This window comes from Glycine max, chromosome 18 (genome assembly GCF_000004515.6).
Source record: "Glycine max cultivar Williams 82 chromosome 18, Glycine_max_v4.0, whole genome shotgun sequence".
Classification (NCBI taxonomy): Eukaryota; Viridiplantae; Streptophyta; class Magnoliopsida; order Fabales; family Fabaceae; genus Glycine; species Glycine max.
In genome coordinates, this window is record NC_038254.2 from 24,759,717 (window position 1) to 24,782,322 (window position 22,606).

Below are 22,606 nucleotides of genomic sequence, written 5' to 3' on the forward strand. Positions count from 1 at the left end.
AGTGTGGAGGACCGCATCTTAAGAGGAATTGCCCACAGCTCCAGCAGACACAGGAGAACCGTTGTTATGTGTGTGGCAAAGTGGGCCATTATGCTCGAGAATGTAGGGCAACCGGGAGACCGACAGTGACCGCCAATTCCAACACCGTTAATCGTGGACCCACTAATTCCACAAGGAGCGGTAATGTTAGCAACAACAACATTAGTGGTGGAAGACCAAAAGTACCCTCTCGGGTATTTGCTATGAGTGGTTCAGAAGCGGCTGCCTCCGACGATTTGATACGGGGTAAGTGTTTGATTGCTGATAAACTACTAGATGTACTTTATGATTCAGGTGCCACACATTCTTTCATATCTCATGCATGTGTGGAGAGGTTGGGGTTATGTGCGACGGAGTTGCCATATGATATGGTGGTGTCTACTCCGACGAGCGAGCCTGTAACCACCTCTCGGGTGTGTTTGAAGTGTCCCATAATTGTTGAGGGTCGATCTTTTATGGCGGATTTGATTTGCCTACCTTTAGCTCATCTAGATGTGATCTTGGGGATGGATTGGTTATCTACTAACCATATCTCTCTAGACTGTAAGGAGAAGATGTTAGTGTTTGGTGGAGATGTAGTTCCAAGTGAATCTTTAAAAGGGGATGCAGCCAACGAAGGAACGGGGGATGTTCGAACTTACATGATGTTGTTCTCTATGTATGTGGAAGAGGACGCGGAAGTTAGTTGTATACCGGTGGTGTCAGAATTTCCAGAAGTTTTTCCGGATGATGTTTGTGAATTGCCACCTGAGAGGGAAGTGGAATTCATTATTGACTTGGTGCCTGGGGCGAATCCAGTGTCGATTGCGCCTTATAGAATGTCTCCGGTGGAACTAGCAGAGGTGAAGGCACAAGTACAGGACCTTTTGAGCAAACAATTTGTTCGTCCAAGCGCATCACCGTGGGGAGCGCCGGTCTTGTTGGTTAAAAAGAAGGATGGCAGTATGAGGATGTGTGTGGACTACCGGCAGTTAAACAAGGTCACTATCAAGAACAAATATCCTCTACCAAGGATAGATGATTTGATTGACCAATTGAGGGGAGCGACGGTATTTTCGAAGATCGATCTGCGATCGGGGTATCATCAAATCCGAGTTAAGAAGGAAGATATCCCAAAGACTGCGTTTCGGACTCGGTATGGGCACTACGAGTATTTAGTCATGCCATTTGGAGTGACTAATGCTCCTGCCATTTTCATGGACTATATGAACCGTATATTCCATGATTACTTGGATCAGTTCGTGGTTGTGTTCATTGATGATATCCTAGTGTATTCGAGGAATAAGGAGGAGCATGAGAAGCACTTGAGGATTGTGTTGCATATTCTGAGGGATAGGAAGCTGTTCGCCAAACTGTCAAAATGTGACTTTTGGTTGGAGAAAGTGCAGTTTTTAGGGCACGTGATTTCTAAGGACGGGGTTGCGGTGGATCCGAACAAGGTGGAGTCGGTTATGGAGTGGCAACAACCGACAACTCCAACGGAGGTTCGAAGCTTCTTGGGGTTGGCAGGCTATTATAGAAAGTTCATTGAGGGATTTTCTAAATTGGCATTGCCCCTAACTAAGTTGACTCGTAAGAATGAGAAGTTTGTCTGGAATGAGAAGTGTGATCAAAGTTTCCAGGAGTTGAAGAGGCGGTTGACGACAGCTCCAGTGTTAATTTTGCCCGACCCTAAAAGAACATTTGAAGTGTATTGCGATGCAAGCGGGCAAGGCTTAGGGTGTGTGTTGATGCAAGAGGGAAGAGTAGTGGCGTATGCTTCACGTCAATTACGTCCTCATGAAGTTAACTATCCGACTCATGACTTGGAACTAGCAGCGGTGGTTTTTGCCTTAAAGATTTGGAGGCATTATTTATACGGTACTCGTTTTGAAGTTTTCAGTGATCACAAGAGTCTCAAATACTTGTTCGATCAGAAGGAACTCAATATGAGACAACGAAGATGGATGGAGTTCCTCAAGGACTATGATTTTGGACTTTCCTACCATCCAGGAAAGGCTAATGTAGTGGCCGATGCGCTAAGCCGGAAATCTTTACATGTTGCGACTATGATGAGTTTGGAGCAGAGATTGATAGAGGAGTTCCGAGATTTGAATCTAGCAATTGAGGTGCGACCCAAGAGCTTATTTGTGGGAGCATTGCAGATCACCAATGAATTTGTAGATCACATACGCGAGGCTCAAGGGGATGACCCATTTTTACAAGGCAGGGTGTTGGAAATAATGGGGGATAAGGGTGTGGAGTTTGAGAAGGATACAACCGGGTTAATTAGATTCAAGGGGAGGATATGTGTGCCATCTCTAGATGATTTGAAAGTTAAGATTTTGGAGGAAGCACATAAGAGTCGTCTTAGTTTCCATCCAGGAATGACTAAGATGTACCAAGATTTGAAGAGAAGTTTTTGGTGGCATGGCATGAAGAAAGATGTAGCTGAATATGTAGCAAGATGTTTGACATGTCAAAAGGCTAAGGTTGAGCACCAGCGACCATCAGGGGAATTGAAGCCATTGGAAATTCCGGAATGGAAATGGGAGAGCATATCTATGGATTTTGTATCTAGTTTACCCAAGACTAGTCGTGGACATGATGCTGTGTGGGTCATAGTAGATCGACTCACCAAATCTGCTCATTTTATTCCGGTGAATATGAAGTATAGAATGGAGAAACTCGTGGAGTTGTACATCAAGGAAGTAGTAAGGTTGCATGGAATTCCTTCTAGTATTGTATCTGACAGGGATCCGAGGTTCACTTCGCGATTTTGGACGAGTCTACATGAAGCCTTGGGGACAAAGCTGAAGCTTAGTTCAGCTTATCATCCTCAAACAGATGGTCAGACTGAACGAACCATTCAGACTCTAGAGGATCTACTTCGGGCGTGTATTATAGAGCAACAAGGTAGCTGGATGGATTGTTTGCCATTGATTGAGTTTACTTACAACAATAGCTACCAAGCCAGTATTGGTATGGCTCCTTTTGAAGCTTTATATGGACGAAAGTGCAAAACTCCTATTTGTTGGTATGATGATGGAGAAGCGGTACTTCTTGGACCTGAAATGCTACAACAGATTAACGAACAAGTGAAGTTGATTCGAGAGAAGATAAAAGCATCTCAAGATAGGCAGAAGAGCTATTATGATAGAAGGAGGAAGCCACTAGATTTTCAGGAAGGAGAGCATGTGTTTTTGAAGGTTTCTCCCGTAACCGGAGTCGGAAGAGCTCTCAAGGCTAGGAAGTTGACACCCAAGTATCTAGGTCCATATCAGATTTTGAAGAAGATTGGGCCTGTAGCTTATCATATCGCCTTACCTCCGAGTTTATCGAATTTGCACCCTGTGTTCCATGTCTCTCAGCTGAGACGATACAACCCGGATCCATCACATATTCTTGCAGTGGACGAGGTACAGGTGAAGGATAACCTCACCTATAAAGCACAACCTCAGAAGATCACTGACCGAAGAATGAAGTCGTTGAGAGGAAAGGAGATCGCATTGGTGAAGGTGCAATGGGGAACCGATGAGGGTGATTCTACATGGGAGTTGGAAGTTAGGATGAGAGAATTGTACCCAAGTTTGTTCATAGAGTAGTTAATTTCGGGGACGAAATTCCTAAAAGGGTGGGAGTATTGTAACATCCTGGAAATTCTACCCGGAATTTTCGAAAACGATGTATTTTGAATGATTATATATATATATATATAAGTATTGTTCCGTGTATATGTATAGATATGTTCTTGGTAGAAATAGGAATAGTGGGGGCAAAATATGCGGGTTGGACTAATTAAGGGAGAGAAATCCATAACTGGGAGGTTATGGGTTAATTCCTAATTAATTAGTTAAAAATCATCGTTTTGCGTGCGACTTAGAATTTAACGAAACCAACCTCTGAACCACGCTCGGGGTTTTATTCTGAGCGTTTTGATATATATATTGCTTACTTTCGAAAACTGGCCCCGACGGACGCAGAGAAACGCGAGAAACTGGAACCAGAGAAATGGCACGCAAACCGAGGCAGGATTTTAGCGTTTCAAAGGTCAGATTTTTCTCACTTTTGTGACTGAGTATGGGTCACAGTCAAAAAGAGAAAGTGGGCCCTTTTTGCTCCAATCAAATAGGGACATGTGGCAAAGCTTGAATAAAATAATAAGAAAAGAGGAAAAAGCCTTTTAAACACCAAAAAGCAACTCTCTCTCTCTTCACTCAGCCCTCATTTTTTTTTTCAGACAGCTTTCTCTCTCCCTCACGTTGCCTTTCTTCCTCCCTCATTCTCCATTGAAGCTCCACACAAAGCTTCAACCTTTGGCCATCATTTTTGCCCCAAATCGTGAAAGGAGAGCATTTTCGGGGTCGTGAAGTGCGTGGCTACGAGTGGGACTTCGAAAATTCAGGTTTGGGTGGACTTCTTTCCCTCTTGATTTTCGTGGGTATGGGGTTTTGGGAGATATGAGGGGTAGTTTTGTTAGTTTTCTGCTGTGTGATGATTATTTGTGAAGACATTTGTTGAAAGCTTGTCGAAATTGCCATGTTTGGATGAGTTAGACATACCCATTCTGTTTTAGGGTTTTTGTGATGATGTTTGTGATGTTTATATGCTGAAATTGCTGATGGAAAACTGTTAGAGATGAAGGGTAGAACTAACCTAGGGTTAGAAAGTGAGAATGTGATGTTATGAGTGGAAAAAGAGTGAGACCTTGAGAGTTGGAAGGCTAAGTCTGAATTCTGTGGTAAATGGAGGTTAAAGTGAGCTAATACTAGCTTGAAATGTCATTTAGGACATGTGAGAAAGGTTAGGCTGAGCTAGAGAGAAAAACAAATGACCAAAGTGAACCAAGAGCCATTTCTAGGGCAAAATTTGGGTGTTGAAGAGTCAAATTTTGATTCGGTGAGATTTTAGGTGTAAATCCAGCTTGATCAAGTCTAAATAGATGTTATGGACTGGTGTGAGGTGAGAGTTTGCTTCAAATTTACCTCATTCTAAATTTCACCTTTCAAACCTAGAAAAGCCATTGAATTGAGGGGTTTTGGACACCTAGATTTTGTGTTGTTGTGGTTTGAAGCTTGGCTTTGGTTTAGACATGTTTGATACATGATTTGGGACTTGTAGGATTTGATTTGAGCAAGATTGGATGAGGGGAAGTGTGATTTTCGAAATCTGCACTTATGCAGAATTTTGCTGTCAAAATAGGTGCAGCAGGATTTTAGCTTGGTGCAGAAAATGCTTGTGTGTGGTTGGCTGTGGAAAGAGTAGTACAGAATGAGTTCTGGATGTTTGCTAGTAGATCCCAACGGTCAAAATGTAGGCTTATGTACTAGAGACTTCCAGTAAAAATTTGGAGTCGATCCAACGGTTAACGAATTGGATCGAAGGAATTGTTACTGGGGTCTTTGAGTGGGGAAAAGCTGTGATTTTTGGTTGGTGTTTTGGCAGAGTTTTCTGCCTTTGCTCTGTTTTGCTTGGCTGTGATAGCTTGTGCTGTGTGAATGTTGTTTTGCTTGGATGTTGTGGAAGCTTGGGAGGATTGATGGGGACCCGGTGTTGAGAGAAACGAGGATATGGGCTACGTGGGAGTACGTGAGCTCAGTTGGAGGTGGGCAACAGGGGATGGTGGGTTTATGTGCGCATTGTGGATGTGGAAAACTTGTTGTGCACCATCGCCCGACCGCCACCTAGTACCACATATGATGGGTACCCCATAATCCTACAAGCTTGAGATGAGGAAGTGTTGAAGGGTGAAACTTCCTGCCTTTATTGTTGACCACAGAGTGGTACCTGGAGATATGTCGCGGGGGTCAGGAGACCTTGGGGACGTCAGGTGGGGTGCTATTGCCCAAAACCAAGCTTGACCAATCCCGACCCAACCCGGGCATAGTCGGTCAGTGAGAACCTGTGATGTACCTAAACAGGCGAGCTCCTGGCAGTCAACAGATAAAAGGAAAACAAGACCACAAAGCAAGGAGGCTTGTGGTAGCTGGATTACAAGGCTTATAATGATGACAGGGGGCTAAGATGTCTTTGGGTATTCGATTACCAGGGAATGTAATCGATTACCAGGCTTGAAAACGAGGTCAGGAAGCTAAGGAAGCTTCTGGTAATCGATTACCAAGGGGTGTAATCGATTACCAGGCTTAAAAAGGGAACTGGGAGTTGATGGAAGCCTCTGGTAATCGATTACCAGCCTGTGTAATCGATTACACAGAGGAATGGGTCACTGGTAATCGATTACCAGGCATGTGTAATCGATTACACAGTGTATTATTGCATATTTCATGTCCTGAGGCTGTGTAATTCAAGTTTAGCCTCTGGTAATCGATTACCAAGGCTGTGTAATCGATTACCAGAGATGGAAAGCCTTAAAATACCCCTTTTATTGCATGTAGTGTTTATGAGACGCATCGTGTGCAGCACAGTTAGATTCTTGTGAAAGAGTCTACCCCTTTCTCTTCTTTCTTGTAGATCGTGATGGCGGCGCAGCTAATCCGTGATCGAGTAGAGATGGAGTGCCTAGAGGGAGCTTGGGAGACCCTCGAAGGCAACACGAGGTGCCGATTTCGGGGCACCATTCGATTCACGGCTACTTCTTTGGTGCATCCAGATGAACCTGCACGGACGCTTCAGCGCACTGTGGAGTGGATACTACCCACGCCTACACCATATCGTCTAGTGGAGCCCGTTCAAGTGATCGAGGTAACGTCATCCGAGGAAGACCCTGAGGAGGACCTGGAGGAGCTACCTCCTGAGCCTGCTGTGGATGCCCTTGACTTTCTAGAGGGTGATGAGGATCCACTTCTTGAGGTGGATTCTCCCGAGGAAGTCATGTCGGCATCTGAGGCAGACTCTACGGAGGATAGCGGCCCGAGGGAGATGGCGATCAGCGGAGGCTCTTCATCCTAGTGGACAGCTTTTTGGATTAGTTTTGTATACTTTTTGAGGGTGGGTGTATCTAGGACTAACTGTTAGGTTTACTCTTTTGTTTTTGTATGGGTAGACCTGATGTATAGGCATTTGATGATTGTATACATGTGGCTGATGCCACCACTATGGACACCTTTGCTCTGGATGACACTATATATATTTTGTAAAACTCCCATATTTTGGACAGCTTTAAATGATGAAAGCATTTACGATCAATCTTGTTATTTGAAAAGAAAGCATTAGCAACTTTATTTGTAAAAGAGTTTATCGACTGTATTTTATCCTTTTATTCACGTGACGACCTAAAGTAATGGCTGGTATATTCTTCCTTTTGAAACAGCAAAATAATTTAGAGAATTATGAGCGGTAAGAAAGAAATGACTCCGAATAGAGTTGTGAACTGGCCATTCAGGACTTTATAGTGAGGATTTTCCTTCTAAACCTAATTATAGTGAAAAGAGAAAGAAATGAAAAAGAAAAGGAAAAAAAAAATTTACCATGGTTTTTGTTATTTAAATTATTACTATTAAACCAGTCATTAATTTAGGGACGCCACAAACGGTGGTATCAGAGCAAAAGTTGGATTCTAGTGAACCTGTTATGGTCTTGCTGTGTGAATGCTGTGTATCTCTGAAACTTGGATGTAGGTTTCGGGGAGTGATGTTAAGTCACACATTGTGGGTATTTCTGCCTTATTGTCTTGAGCATGGATGTGTGGCTGATTCATAGGGTTGTTGTGTGTATGAGTATGTATAAAGAGAAGGATGTTGTTATAACTGTCATAGCCTGTGTGGTACACTCTCTCATTAGGATTTCTTGGGTGCTAATAGTTTCCCTACAGGATAGGTATGGCAGGACGTGGTAGGGATCAGAACCGTGACGTCCTTGACCGCATCACCGCTGTGCTGGAAACTCTAGTGCAGGAACGTGATGTGGAGCCGGCGGAGTATCGGGGACTCATGGCTTTCCGTAAGAACCACCCGCCAAAGTTCAGTGGAGACTATGATCCGGAAGGTGCTAGGTTGTGGTTAGCTGAGACGGAAAAGATTTTCGAGGCGATGGGTTGCCTTGAGGAGCATAAGGTTCTTTATGCGACATTTATGCTCCAAGGGGAGGCTGAAAATTGGTGGAAGTTCGTGAAGCCTTCATTTGTTGCACCTGGAGGTGTGATTCCTTGGAATGCCTTCAAGGACAAATTCCTGGAGAATTACTTCCCACGAGATCTCAGGAAGCGGAAGGCGAGGGAATTTCTGGATTTGAAGCAAGGAAACATGTCTGTTGGGGAGTACACGGCTAAGTTTAATGAGCTTCTGCAGTATTGGCCTCAATACCAAGATGCTCGGAATGAGGAAGATTTATGTGCTCAGTTTGAGAATGGGCTTCGATTGGAGATCCAACAGGCGGTTAGTTATATGCAGATCACGGATTTTAATCAGTTGGTGACAAAGTGCAGGATTTTTGAAGATAAGATGAAGGAGAGGCAAGCTAGAGGCGTTGGAGGACCTCAGAGGAACCATCCTTTTAGAGGAAATGGTAACAAGAGGATGAAGCCGTATGCTAGCAGCAAGGGGAAGCAACCTATGGCTACCTCCAACACGAGCCAGTCAAGGGGGACTGGGGTACAATGCTTTCAGTGTGGAGGACCGCATCTTAAGAGGAATTGCCCACAGCTCCAGCAGACACAGGAGAACCGTTGTTATGTGTGTGGCAAAGTGGGCCATTATGCTCGAGAATGTAGGGCAACCGGGAGACCGACAGTGACCGCCAATTCCAACACCGTTAATCGTGGACCCACTAATTCCACAAGGAGCGGTAATGTTAGCAACAACAACATTAGTGGTGGAAGACCAAAAGTACCCTCTCGGGTATTTGCTATGAGTGGTTCAGAAGCGGCTGCCTCCGACGATTTGATACGGGGTAAGTGTTTGATTGCTGATAAACTACTAGATGTACTTTATGATTCAGGTGCCACACATTCTTTCATATCTCATGCATGTGTGGAGAGGTTGGGGTTATGTGCGACGGAGTTGCCATATGATATGGTGGTGTCTACTCCGACGAGCGAGCCTGTAACCACCTCTCGGGTGTGTTTGAAGTGTCCCATAATTGTTGAGGGTCGATCTTTTATGGCGGATTTGATTTGCCTACCTTTAGCTCATCTAGATGTGATCTTGGGGATGGATTGGTTATCTACTAACCATATCTCTCTAGACTGTAAGGAGAAGATGTTAGTGTTTGGTGGAGATGTAGTTCCAAGTGAATCTTTAAAAGGGGATGCAGCCAACGAAGGAACGGGGGATGTTCGAACTTACATGATGTTTTACCATGGTTTTTGTTATTTAAATTATTACTATTAAACCAGTCATTAATTTAGGGACGCCACACTCATGACACCTTAGCACACTTAGTTGAGAATCTTGGACTTGATCTTGGATTAGTGGGCTGAACCATAGCTAAAATTCACTAATCATAATTAGTGAAATTTTGGCTCCAAAATTTGGCTCCACAAATTCAAGTGAAATTTGAACAGAAATTCAAATTTCCCTCCAATTTTGTCTGACACTTAGGCTATAAATAGAGGTCATCTATGTGTATTTTTTCAACTTTGATCATTTAAGAATTACACTTCAAAGTTCAAACCTCATTTGAGGCACAAAATTTTGTGCTCCTTCTCTCCCTCTCCCTCCACTCATCTTCTCCTACCTTCAAGCTCTTATCCATGGTTTCCTATGGTGGTGAGCTTCTTCTTGACTCATCTTCTCCTTGAAGTGGTGTCTCCAATCATCTTTCTTCCTTCTCCATTCTGCTACCATTGATATTAAAGAAGCAAAGGACTCCATTGAGGAAGAAGATCCAAGGCCTACAAGTTCCACATGGAGCTACATCACTCATCATGAACATATACCTTCCCATCATATCCATTTCTAGATTTTTCTGATGAACTTCTACAGCATCCTAATAGTTTGTTAAGATTATTAATTCCATTGAAAAAATTGGCTATTGTAGTTTTTAAGGTTCTAATTTCCTCATGAAGTTTGACAACATCTTGAGGTTGACCCTTAAATTCTTGATTCTTCAAAATCTCATCATTCAAGAATTTCACAGATCTCGTGTTTTTCACATTCCAACCAAATATTATGTTTACTTATTTTGAGCTTTTCATAATCTTTGTGTGCTTGTTCACATTCTCTCCATAGATCATATCTTTCTTCTTATTGATAATCATGAAGTTTATTCATCTCTTTCAAATCCTTTTAAAGATCTTTTAGTTTGTTTTCCAACTTCTGAAACTTCTTGAGAAGAGTAGCTCTTTCCCTGGCACTTGTCTCAATCTTAAGACACAGCTTGGACTCTTTTTCTTTAAGAGTTATACAAGCTTGACATGTCTAAGTAGACTCGTCTAGTGAAACATCTACTTGATCCTAAAAGGTTTTCACAAGTTTTAAATGATCTCTAAATAGATTCTTGAAATCTCTCTGTAGGTTTTTATAAGCTTTTGAGAGAATAGATGAGTTAGATAGAAGCTCATGATAAGCTTTTCTAAGAGATTCAGGGTCGTCAAAATTTATCTCATCTTCCTGATCTGATTCAAACTCCTCAGAAGTTGTATCTACCATTAGGCATATGTTGGCTTCTTCATCATCTTCATTAGATGTGGTGTCGTCCAGATCCTCCTAGGTGCTCATAAGACCCTTCTTTTCTCTAATCTTGAAGAATTTCTTCTTATCTTGACTCTTTTCTAGTTTTGAGCATTCAAACTTGAAATGTCCAAGCTTTTTGTACTCATAGCAAATTATGAAGTTTTTGTCTTTATCTTTCCTTTCTTTGGACATTCTTCTTGAGGAGTTTTTCCACTTAGAGCCTCCTTTGTTTCTCCATGTCTTGTGGATATTTCGAGAAATAAAGGTGAGCTCATCTTCATCTGAGTCTTCCTCATATTCATTATCAGATGAATCATCAACTTTATGAACTTTGGACGAACTTCTCAAGACTTGTTCTCTGGTTGATGATGCCTTCTTATTCTTCTGACTACTGAGAGCCAGAGACTTTTCTCTTTTGGATCCATTGTCCTGCTGAAGTTCTTGTTCATGAACCTTGAGGGTATTAACAAGTTCCTCAAAGGACATCGAGTCAAGATTCTTTAATACTCTCAGCGTTGTTACATACATTCTCCATTTCCTAGACAAACTTCTCAAAATTTTGTTAATATGATCATAATTATCATAAGTTCTAACAAAGGATCTTAGTTCATTAAGAATGGTTTGAAAACATCCAAACATACATTGCATGTCTTTGTTTTCTTCCATAGAGAAGAGTTCTTACTTACGAGTGAGGAGACTGGGCTTGTTCCTCTTTACCTATGATGTTCTTTAGTATGTTATAGCCAGAGTGCCCCACATTTGTTTGGCACTTATGAAGTTGTGCACCTTGGTGTATTCTTCTTCTGAAAGAGCACACAACATCACATTCTAAGCCTTGGAGTTTAGCAGAAATTTGAGTCCTTGTTCCTCCATCCATTAGCCTCTAGGAATTTCATTCAGCTAATCATCATATGGAATATAATCTCCATTTTACACCATGTCCCATATATCTATATGAATCAATTTGAAGTGGGCTATCATACACTTCTTCCAGTAGTCATACTTTATGCCTTTGAACAGAGGTGATTTATTGGAGGAGAATCATTCTTCCATATCTTTGATATATTGTATCTTTTCCATAGTATTTTCAAATACTCAACCCTTAAGGCCAAGCTATGATACCAATTGAAATAATAATAAACACACTAAAAGGGGGTGGGGGGTGAACAGTGTGTACAATATAAACTTGTGTAATATTAAAGCATATATAGATGGTGATATATATGTGACAAGTCGTCCACTAGAGATAACACAGATATTTAATGAAGGCAAATATGGTCATCCAATTACTTGATAAAAGAGAGTTCTTAAAACAATTTTTCAAATAAATACCTGGCGATAAGGTGATAGAGAGTGCTATAAGAACGCTTAATAAACCGTTATGGAGAAAAGTAGAAACGCTTGGTTTATACTGATTCACTCAACCTGAGCTACGTTCTATTCTCCTTTACTCACTAGTAAAAGGTTCCACTAATCAAAACTTGATTACAAAACAAGTATTCTAACTTGTCACTCTTGCCTTTATAAGCATTCTTAATACCACTTCTAACACTTTCTTATACCCCCCATGAATCTAAGAAAGCCAAGTATTGTTTAACACAAGGCACTCATGGTTTTCACAAACAAAAATTTGGATGAATACAAGTATTTTATAACACTCAATGAATGAATAAACAATTAAGCTCAAATACAAAATTACTTTGCTTAGCAAAGAGTAAACAAATGAAAATTGTATATCAGTCGTATGGTGATTTCAGCAGAATTTTGCTTTAGATATTTTCTTGCTTTCTTGTAAGATTTATTGTCATTTGCTTTATGGATGGAGATTGCCTTTTATAGACTTAAGTGAAGGATCCGTTACAGGATCAATATCGATTCCTTGGAAAGGATGTTGTCTCACACTGGAAGATAAGGCTACATGCCATGCTCCTATTTGAAAGGAGTGAACCATAGTACAAACAACACCATGTGCTCCTTGTTTGTAGCAAAAACGACCTTTAGGAGAATATTCCATGAATAACTTCTATACTCTTCTATGTTATCTTTTCCTTAAATTCAAATGTTAGCAATTCAAAATAAAGCGAGACAAATTGAATTTGTATAAAATAAAACATGTGTACTTTCCTTTTTTGTCTATCATAGTTTTTTTATTGGCTGGATGCGAGTGTTAACCAAAAGAAACGGTATAACATTGATTCTCATAAAGTGTTGAATGCTGAGTAAAACAGAGCATTCTCTCTTGGAGTGTGAACGATAATGAATATTGTTAACTCCTTTAACATATTAATTTTGTCCATTTGTGAAAAACTTGTTAGAACATCAATAATTTATATTTGTTGTTATTCATCAAAATCTAAGGTGAATGAAACGAATGATCATCCAGAACTAACATTTTTTTGTAATATAATAGTAATTTGTGCATTATTTGATATTTATTTAACACTATTAGCACATCATTTGTTAACATATGAAAGTAAAATATGCATTTTGGTTATAAAACAAAAAAATTAATAAATTATTTAATATTTATTACTAATTACTAGTTACCTAGTAAAAAAATAAATTATAATATGCAGTTTGTTCAATTTGATTTGATTTTTTATAATAAAACTTAAAAACCAAACCAAATTGTAAAAAGTGTGTGATTTTTTAAATGTTTTGTTTTAACAATTTTTTATTTAAGTATTTTTTTTATTTTTTTTAAATCGATTTGATAATTCACTAACGGTTTAGTTTAGTTTTCAATCCCCTAAAATAAGAATGGATTACATGTATGAAAAAAAAATTATTATTATTATTATTATTATTATTATTATTATTATAAAAAATCTGAAAACAAAAGAAAGAGATTGAAGGGAGAAGGAGAAAGAAAAGGCCGTGGTTTCCGACGAGAAATGCTAAATCCTCCTACAGGTGAAGACCTTACAGCGTTCACAGTACACACACCTTACAGATGCCTGTGGCGGTAACAATACCCAGTTATCAGCACCGCATCTACGCTTCACTCATCTACATCGCCAAGGCTAAGAAAACCACCATGGCCAGCACCAGCAGCAGCAATCCTGGTGGGGCCTTCACCACCCTCCAAGAGAGGGTCACTTTCGAGAAGGAGATAAAAAAGAGCAAGTTCATCGCCATTGCTGGCCCCATCCCCGATGAAAAATCCGCCATGTCTTTCCTTTCCCAGGTTCATTTCCTCTCCCTTCTCTTGCGCTTATTTTATTTATTTATTTATTTTAACATTGGGTGTTTTGGCGTCGTTTGTTGTTATTAGGTACGGGATCCACGTGCCACCCACAATTGCTGGGCTTATAAGGTACCATAATAAAGGCTTTTTTTTTTTCTTTTACTTTGATGAAACAATGAGTGATGGTTGCTTGTATTTTTGCCTCTGCATTTTGGTTTTTGGGTCTCAGAAAATTTAGTTTGTTTATTAGGAATGTTTCACTCGAAAGGAAGGGTATAAGTAGGAAATGATTTGTCTTTTGCCTTGCTTATAGTTGAAGATAGCTACTTTGTGGTCCCTATGTATTGAGGTTTCAGCTATCGTAGTCTCAGCCTCAAGGTGGTTGATAATACTTTTCTCATTAGCTAGTTTAATTACAAATTAAGGGTGTTGATTGGATTTGGAACATAGAAGAGGCATGGCATAAGTGAAGATAGAAAACATAATAAAACATATGCATAAAACAGATAATGAATTGTTACTTGTCTGCACTATGCACAAAACAGATTTTGTCTTCCATTAAGGTTGTTGATTGGATTTGCTCTTCTATTTTTATTTTATTTTATTTGTTTTACCCTTCCATCTGTTATAACAGGTGGGGGATCAATATCGGTCCAATGATGATGGTGAGCCTTCAGGAACAGCTGGGAAACCAATACAAACTGCTATTGATTCTTCAGGAATAGATAGAGTAATGGTGGTTGTGATCAGGTTAACCTCGACCTTATTTTAACATTTCACTTTTGCATTTTTTTTTTGAAGGGATTTATACATTTGATGTGTACCATTTTATACCCTAAAAAGATGTTTTGATGCTCTAAAGGGATTTATACATCCTTGAGTTTTGAAAATATCAGGATTGTTTTTTTTTTTTTCCTTTACAAAGTTCCTGTGGCGTGTGCTTTTGGATGGTCTTGTGCATAAGCCAATGCTATGTGTATTAAGCACTAAGCTGTTTTGTTTTGGTGCTGGATTTGGATTATAATTTGTTGTGATCTATCTTAATCAGGTATTTTGGGGGTATCAAATTAGGCACTGGAGGATTGGTCAGGGCTTATGGAGGAGTTGCATCAGAATGCTTGAGAAATGCCCCAACTTGCCTTGTAAAAACTAAGGTGGCTATTTTCTTAGTCTGTTATGCATCTATAGTTTTAGGCTTTAAGCTGTACCGAGCATTTCACTTTCTTAAAGGCCTTTTGAACTCATTATGCTTGCTTTTGGTGCGTGGACTTGTGAATAATCTTGTTAAAAATGTAGGTGCCAATGGGTGTAGAGGTTCCCTTTGAGCTAGTTGGAGTTCTCAACCATCAGGTTAGTTCTTGCTGATATATATCAATGACTTTGATTGGATACTGAAAAAAGCTGATGAGAAGTATAAGATTTTCCCAAAATGATTTTTAGATAGTCATGGTTGTTTCGTAACTAGTTCCTGCAAATGATTGAATCTTACATCAATTTTTGAGCTGCATATTTTAATTTCTTCTTGTTTATCCCTTGTTTTTGGCCAATCATGTCTAGATTGCATTGTTAATTTTTCCTTATCAGAGATTTTGCTGGTTCAATGACTCCAAGTTACAAAACCTTTGCTGTTTTTTATTTTTTATTTTTTAAATTTATGATAATGCATGATTACAATCTAGCTTCTGGTACTTGTGCGCTTACGGGGTTTATGATGGTGAGGATTGAGGAGTGTATATAAGTATAAGCTGTAACCATACAATTACCACTGTATATGTCTCTGTTATTGCAACTTGCAAGAACTACACATAGTTAATTTGTTACAATTCTAAATGTTTCTGCATCTATTGCTAATTTCTCCTTTTCATTTCTTTTTATTTATTTTTTTCCAGCTGCAGTCTTTTCACGTGGAAGACATCAAGCAGGATTATGATACTGGTAAAGATGGCATATCTATGGTTACTTTTAAAGTTGATTTTGATCAAGCTGAGAAATTGGAGGATGCAATCAAAGCCAATTGTAGCAGAGAATTGCAGTTTTATAGGCGTTGAGACGTGATTACAAGAGATGTGACTTTTGGATTTAGTTTATATTTTTCTTATATATGGTAGATGCTTCTTCATCTGAAGATTGGATGAATTAGACATCTCCAGGATTTTTTTACTAATTTGCAGATATGAGATTAACTTGTTTACAGAATTGTTTTGAAAACTAAAATGTATTTGTTTGTAATTTACTAATGATGTTACATAATTTGTAAATTCAGTAGAAATTATAACAGATTATGAATTTAATTTGATAGTGCAAAATATTTATACAGAAAATTCCATAAAATTTTACATATTGATAAATATATTAAAATGTTTTATACGGATAACTCTTGTTTATACAGAGAATACATTTGTTTTGCAGTGTTAGGATGATTAACTGTCATAGCTCTGTTGGCTGCTGCTAGTGACTAGTATAACTCCTTTCATGTTCATAAGAAAGATAAGTGACACCCAAATATGAACATATGAATATTATATAAGACACAATGAAGGAGAGGCTTCGGAGATAGAACAAATGTATATTCAGGGCTATTTTGGGTAAGCTTCTTTAGGAACAATTCTAAGAGAAGAATATAATGAGATGAATTTTTCGATAAACTAAAATGAACTCTTCAGTAGGTAATCATTATTTTCTTCTCCTATAAGTGTTTCTAGAGAAGCTTATTCAAACATTCCCACAGCTGAGACAAATACAGTATGTACAGAAAAGAATTGACAATAAGGATGGGTAAGGTTCCATAACAATCTAGTGGAGCAGAGGAAGTGCTCAACATGGTGGGAAGATATTTGGAGTCTGGAGAATGGTGGGAACGGGATTAGAAAATTCTGGTTTAAGGAAGCGGTGGAGAAACAAGTTGGACTTGGTAATGACACATTGTTTTGGAAGAACCAGTGGGTAGAGGGAGGTCCCTTGTGTGTTCAGTATCCTCGTTTGTTTTCTTTAGCAGTTTCTAAGGATGTTACAGTGGCAGATATAAGTTAGATATAGGTGGTGTAGCAGGGTCTGACTGCGATACTTGGAGATGGATGATTGATCCAAGTGGTGGCTACACGGTCAATTCTGCATTCAAAAATCTCATGGAAACCAATTGCACAAGTATTGAAGGGGGATGGAAGCTACTATGGAATACTCTGGTGCCATCAAAAATTAAATCTTTCATTTGGTGTGTGGTAAGAAATCGTGTACCAACAAAAGATAATTTAGCACGTAGAGGAGTTTTACAACCTTTATAATGTGTTTGCATCGGCTGCAAGGAGATGGAGGAATCTGTCAATCATTTGTTTTCTGAGTGCCGATACTTCAGTTGTGGATTGTGGTAAGCCTGTTTTCAGTGGTTGGGAGTGCAGTATGTCATACACAATCAGGTATGGAGGAATTTCCTGCAATATACTGGGCTGTTATATAATCTGGGTGTTCGTGGGAATGAAGGCCAAGTAATATGGTTTGCCATGATGTGGGAAATCTGGAAATGCAGAAATGCAATGGTCTTTACAGGAAAACAGACCAGCATTGATGATATGTTATCTAAGGTCAAGATTGCATGTTGGTAATGGTTGAAGGCCAAACGAAAAGGATTTGTGTACCCTGTGGTAAATTGGCAAACTAATCCTTCAGTTTGTGGGCTCTTATACTTGCTGTTGATGGGATCAAGATTGTTAGGTGAGGAGTTCATGTGGGATTGAAGATTCATCAATTGCCACGGATGGTGTTTCAGCTGCTATCTTTTATTGTTTTAGACTGTTTAGTAGCTGTTATTTGAGCTACTAGTTTGTTCATGTTTCTCAATCTATGAAGTTTTTGTGAGGCTTTCATGAGGTTATTCTATGTAAACATAACATGTATCTTCTGTTATGATTTTGGAACACACCTTGTGGGCCAAATCATTTAATAAAATTTGCCTTTTAAAAAAAAGGTAAGGTTCCAATTATTTAATGGATGCGGACGGGAGAATAAATTGTCGGAAGTGGCTGTGTGTCATCTTGGGTTTCTGTTGGACGTATTGGATGTGTCAACAGACATTGGATTTGAAGAAAATCATCAGGATTTTGCAGCACATTTTGGGCCAGCCATCTTCTTAAGTTGGTTTTACCTGTACTCCACTATCACAATTAAAAGATTTAGGTAAAGGATATCTAAAACTAATATTCATCATAAATAAATAACGTGGCAAGGACAGGGAGTAATAGCTACTACTACCAAGCTATTTTCGCCTTTTCATCTAATCACCATAATAGATTCTTGTATGATTCACCATAATTATTCTGTAGGCATTTGTGTATGCCGATGGCCAAAATCCAAATGTTGTACAGCTGAATATATATGACCGGACGTAGTATCATAAAAACTAAAAACCCCATCTTCCTCTACTTTTATCGTCTGTTTTGTAATTGAACCAGAATTAATCTAATTAGTCATTAAAAAAAACACATTAGTCGCTCGTCTTACCAAAGAAATTATCCAAAATTCAAATTCAAAATGTCTTCACACACAACCAACAACAAAAAAACATAATTAGCTAAAATTCAGAATGTCTATACACTAATAAGATACGAGTCGTCATGATTCCAACATCCTTTGGGCATCATCATCAAGTCAAAGTCATAAGTCATATATATCCCAACACCCTTTGGGCATCATCATCAAGTCAAAATCATAAGTCATATATAGTATAATCCAGCAAACTGAAGAACAGGACCAAATCTCCAAAAAGAGAATCACAGTCCTTCCAGCTATTCATAAGTGCAACATATTTCCTAATTACCTCTCTAAAAACCCAAACTAGTCTTCCTTCCAAAAAAGAAAAAACTATTACACCCCAAAAAATATAATTCATTCATTATATACATATTACAATAAGCAGAAGCGGCATTGCAAAACTGAAAAATTCAAGCAATGCATGCTTCTTTTCCTAAACCCTCAAACACATAGTAATCAACAAAAACCCTAACAAGTTAAACTTCCCCCTTTTTCAGATTCTCCGAAAAATTGTGACAAGAACCACACTGACACAGTAAACACTACCTCACCCCATCATTATCAGATTCACCATTATTAGCATCAACAAACCTTTTCATTTTCATTCTATTAGCCACCGTCTTAACCCTCATCCTCTTCCTCGCCCCATTCCCCTCACCCCCGAAACGACACCGTTCGCCAACCGGATACCTCACCGGCAAGCTCATGTGGTAGCAGTAATACTCCTCCTTTCCCGCCACCACCGCCTCCAGCGGTGGCGGCGGCACCGCCGCGCCGTGGAACGTCCTCTGGCAATTCGAACACCTCAACGTGCAGTCCTCGTACTTGCGCTCGTACTCGTGCAGGTACCAGCAGTAAGGGCACATTGTCCAAAACGACGCCGTTCTGGCTGACTCTTCGATCTCTTTGTCGAAGCGGGCCTTGCGCGTTGGGTCGGAGATAACGCACCAGGCCTCGCGCACGCGCATGAGGGCCTCGTCGGCGAAGGGGAGCTTGTTCTTGTTCGGGTCGAGGAGCCGCACGAGGGTCTTGAAGTGCTGTCGTGCTAGGTCGCGGTTGTCGGCGCCGCCGGGGTGGAGGCGGAGGACGGAGTACCAGTCGTGCGGGTGGGAGGGTCCTCGGCGGCTCTCCGCCGCGGTGAGGACGTCCGCCACCGCGAGGATTTGGTCCAGATGGAGGGAGACGGTCGGGTCGGATCTTGAGATTTGGTTTGCGGACTCGCGGCAAGCGGTGAAGCTGCGGCGCGTGAGAAGAGAGAGACATGAACGGAGGAGGGAATCTTCGGACCCGCCGAGGGTTCCGTTGTTGTCTGTGTCTTGTTTCATTTTTTTTTTTTGTGGGGCGGTATTCTGACGAGGGGAAACGGAGGGGGTAAACTATGTGGGGGAAACTGAGGGTTTTATATTTCTGGTTTTTGAGCAAGGTCCCCTATTTTGAAATTTGACGGTGAGTATGCTCTTTTTATAATTAAAGTGAGACTTTTGGATTTTATGAATTTCTTGAAAATAAATTTTGTTATAGATGGTTTCATTTCACAAGGATTTATGAAATTATACATATACTTCCTCTACATTAATCTCTATCTCAATTAAAATCAAACCATTTTCTATTAACAGAAAAAAAATCAAAACATTCTAAGGTTATCTCTTAAACCAAAATTAGTCCTTTCTAAGGTTGTATCAAAACATTTTGTTGTAGATTAAGAGTTCCTTTGTTACACTTTTTCATAAAAGAATACCTTGTTTAAAAAAAACAAAATCATTTTTTTAATGCGCTTGTTTTAGTTCTTTAAAATAACCAGAAAGATGAAAAAAAAATTATTAAAATTAGAAACTATTTTGAATAAGTATTTTTTCTTAGAAGAGATTACAAGTATAATGGAGAACCACTAGGGTTTTTTCTATGCGAATGCCATGGGTGGAGCAGGTTTAGGCAACGAACCACTGAACGACGGTGGTGGAGGTAATATATGTCAATACGGATAAGGTGACGAATAACAAGGAAAAGATGGTAATCCCTTGAAACTGATGGTGCATATTGATACTTCAGGTTTTGAAGGTCTTTGTGTGCCATGGCAATATGCTCTTGCTGTCAAGTTACTTGGCAAATGGATTGGCTATAAATGTAATGTCTAACCGTCTTGGTAAATTATGGAAACTTATGGCAGGTTTTGACATGATTGATATTGACAATGATTATTTCATGGTGAAATTTGACCTGGAGGGAGATAGGGTGAATGTCATGGAGGGTGTTCCTTGGATGAACTTTGATCATTATCCCACAGTTCAAACTTGATCTCCAGAGTTTTGTTCCCCCTAAAGCTACCATTGATAGAACAATGGTATGGATTTGTTTCCTAGGCCTTAATCTTTTCTTTTATGATGGGAGTATACTCTTGGCTTTGGCAACTGCATTGGTAGGCCTATTAGGGTGGACTCAAACACCCTAGATGCTTGTAAGGGTAGATATGCGAGTAAGTGTGGATATTGATTTGAACAAACCAATGGTTGAGAGAGTTTGGATCCAAGAACACTGATATAAAGTAGAATGTGAAGGTTTGCATCATATTTGTTCACAGTGTGGATGCTTTGGGCATTTGTTAAGGGGTGCAAAGTTTCAGTTCAATCACCAATGGAAGAGTCTTCAAAGCTTGATCAAAATTCGACGGTTGTCCAAATTTCACCTAACCAGACGGCTCTGGCGAATTCATCAATGTCAATGAATGCAAATGATTCCAATATTGGCGTAATGGATACAATCATTACCATTAATTCAGGTATCCAAAATCAGGTTTTAATACATGGCGATTGGCTAATTGTGAAAACAAGAATCGTAATTCTAGATAAAAGGAAGTTATAGATCAAACCAATAATAATTATGGTGCAAATAAGGGCATCATGTAAATAATTATGGTGAACGCAATTCACGAATTAATGAGCCAAAATTCTCGATTCCAGGGGTAGCAATAGAATATCAAGCACTTAAAATGAAATCTCGGGCCCACGTAGTCAGGATCCATCAGGGAGCAAAATAAAAAAAGTTCCCAATAATAAACGTCAATGAGATGAGAGACAAGTTTATTTACAACAATTTATTAAAAAGGCAAATTCTTCCAAATTAATGCTGAAGAAAAGCATAAAGCGACCCGCCAATTAAAGAATGTAAAAAAGGGGCATCGTTGAAAGTTTATGACATCGATGGCGAGGGAAAATCCATGGTTAACATGCATAAGGTTTTCAGCATAAGGTATTCCGTTTTGATGGAGGAAGAAAATGCCCCCGCTAATGAGTGTGCAACCATGAAGGTAATCCAGCCAGATTCGGTGCCTATGGTGTCTGACCAGGTCCATCCTTGATAACTTGATTGGGCCTTTTTTGCCCACCTATCTTCAGTGTTTCTTTCCATGGATGGTTTAAGCACTTTTCTTTGATAGTATGGAATATTAGGGGTGCAAGGCGTGCTTGCACATGGTATCTTAAAGATATTGTCCTTCACTCCTATGTTTCTAATTTTTGAGACTCACACCTCATTTGATAGTAATAAGAAGCGGTGGGATTCCATTGGCTTCAAACCCTTGTTTCTGTAGGAAGCTTGACGTCACAATGGAGGGATTTGGTGTTAGGTCTCGACCACCATTCTCACCTACCATAAATTTTGATAATTAACAAAGAGTATAAATTATTGATATATTATGAGTTTATGACAAGTGGGTAAGACCATTTTTGCTAAAAGACTTAAATTTTATCTACAAATCTCGTCCATACTCAAAGGAGAAAATGTTCTCTTAATTATTAATCAGCACCCAACGTGCTATAAGACCAAGAGTGTCCACTCCTTGTATTAATCAATGTTATACATTGAGTATGTTCAACACGTGTCTAATTGGTATAAGTCTCATACATACTTTTATTACGTCCAATGTAGAATGAAAAAGTTATGCTAACTGAAAAGGGAAGTACACATATTCTCTCTCATAAAAATTTATTTTGCCTCTCTTTATTTGAATTGTTAACATTTGAATTTAAGGAAAGGACATAATAGAAGAGAATAGAAGGTCTACATAGAATATTCCTCAAGGGTCTCTTTCTTCAAGGACAAGGAGCTCATGCAGTTATATGCACTTTTGTTCTTTTCCTCTTGACTTAGAACATACCATATAGCCTTATCTCCTAGTGTGAGACAACGATCATTTCAAAGACTCAGCACTAATCCTATAATGGATTCTTCATTGAAGTCTATAAAAGGCATACTCGACCCAAAAAGTAAGATGAGGAAATTATTATGAGAAAACAAGAATAACTTTGAA

General features: G+C 39.4%; 2 protein-coding genes across 2 annotated transcripts; one reads left to right on the forward strand and one right to left on the reverse strand.

The window, feature by feature from the left end:
* Positions 1-13,440: 13,440 nt before the first annotated feature.
* LOC100820330 (uncharacterized) lies at positions 13,441-16,118 on the forward strand. The gene is made up of 6 exons (NM_001255377.2): positions 13,441-13,776; positions 13,864-13,905; positions 14,411-14,526; positions 14,825-14,930; positions 15,073-15,126; positions 15,666-16,118. The coding sequence occupies exons 1-6, from the start codon at positions 13,543-13,545 to the stop codon at positions 15,822-15,824; spliced, it is 711 nt and encodes a 236-aa protein (NP_001242306.2). The 5' UTR covers positions 13,441-13,542; the 3' UTR covers positions 15,825-16,118.
* Positions 16,119-18,466: 2,348 nt separating this feature from the next.
* Positions 18,467-19,829, reverse strand: LOC102659715 (uncharacterized). The gene has a single exon (XM_006602390.4). The coding sequence runs from the start codon at positions 19,623-19,625 to the stop codon at positions 18,843-18,845; it is 783 nt and encodes a 260-aa protein (XP_006602453.1). The 5' UTR covers positions 19,626-19,829; the 3' UTR covers positions 18,467-18,842.
* Positions 19,830-22,606: the final 2,777 nt, after the last annotated feature.

Excerpts from the sequence above, each read along its gene's own strand:
- LOC100820330 (NM_001255377.2), top strand. The coding sequence starts at position 13,543 with ATGCCTGTGGCGGTAACAATACCCAGTTATCAGCACCGCATCTACGCT. Across the intron at positions 13,906-14,410 it reads ACAATTGCTGGGCTTATAAG|GTGGGGGATCAATATCGGTC; the intron begins GTACCATAATAA and ends CTGTTATAACAG. Across the intron at positions 15,127-15,665 it reads TTGGAGTTCTCAACCATCAG|CTGCAGTCTTTTCACGTGGA; the intron begins GTTAGTTCTTGC and ends ATTTTTTTCCAG.
- LOC102659715 (XM_006602390.4), bottom strand. The coding sequence starts at position 19,625 with ATGAAACAAGACACAGACAACAACGGAACCCTCGGCGGGTCCGAAGAT.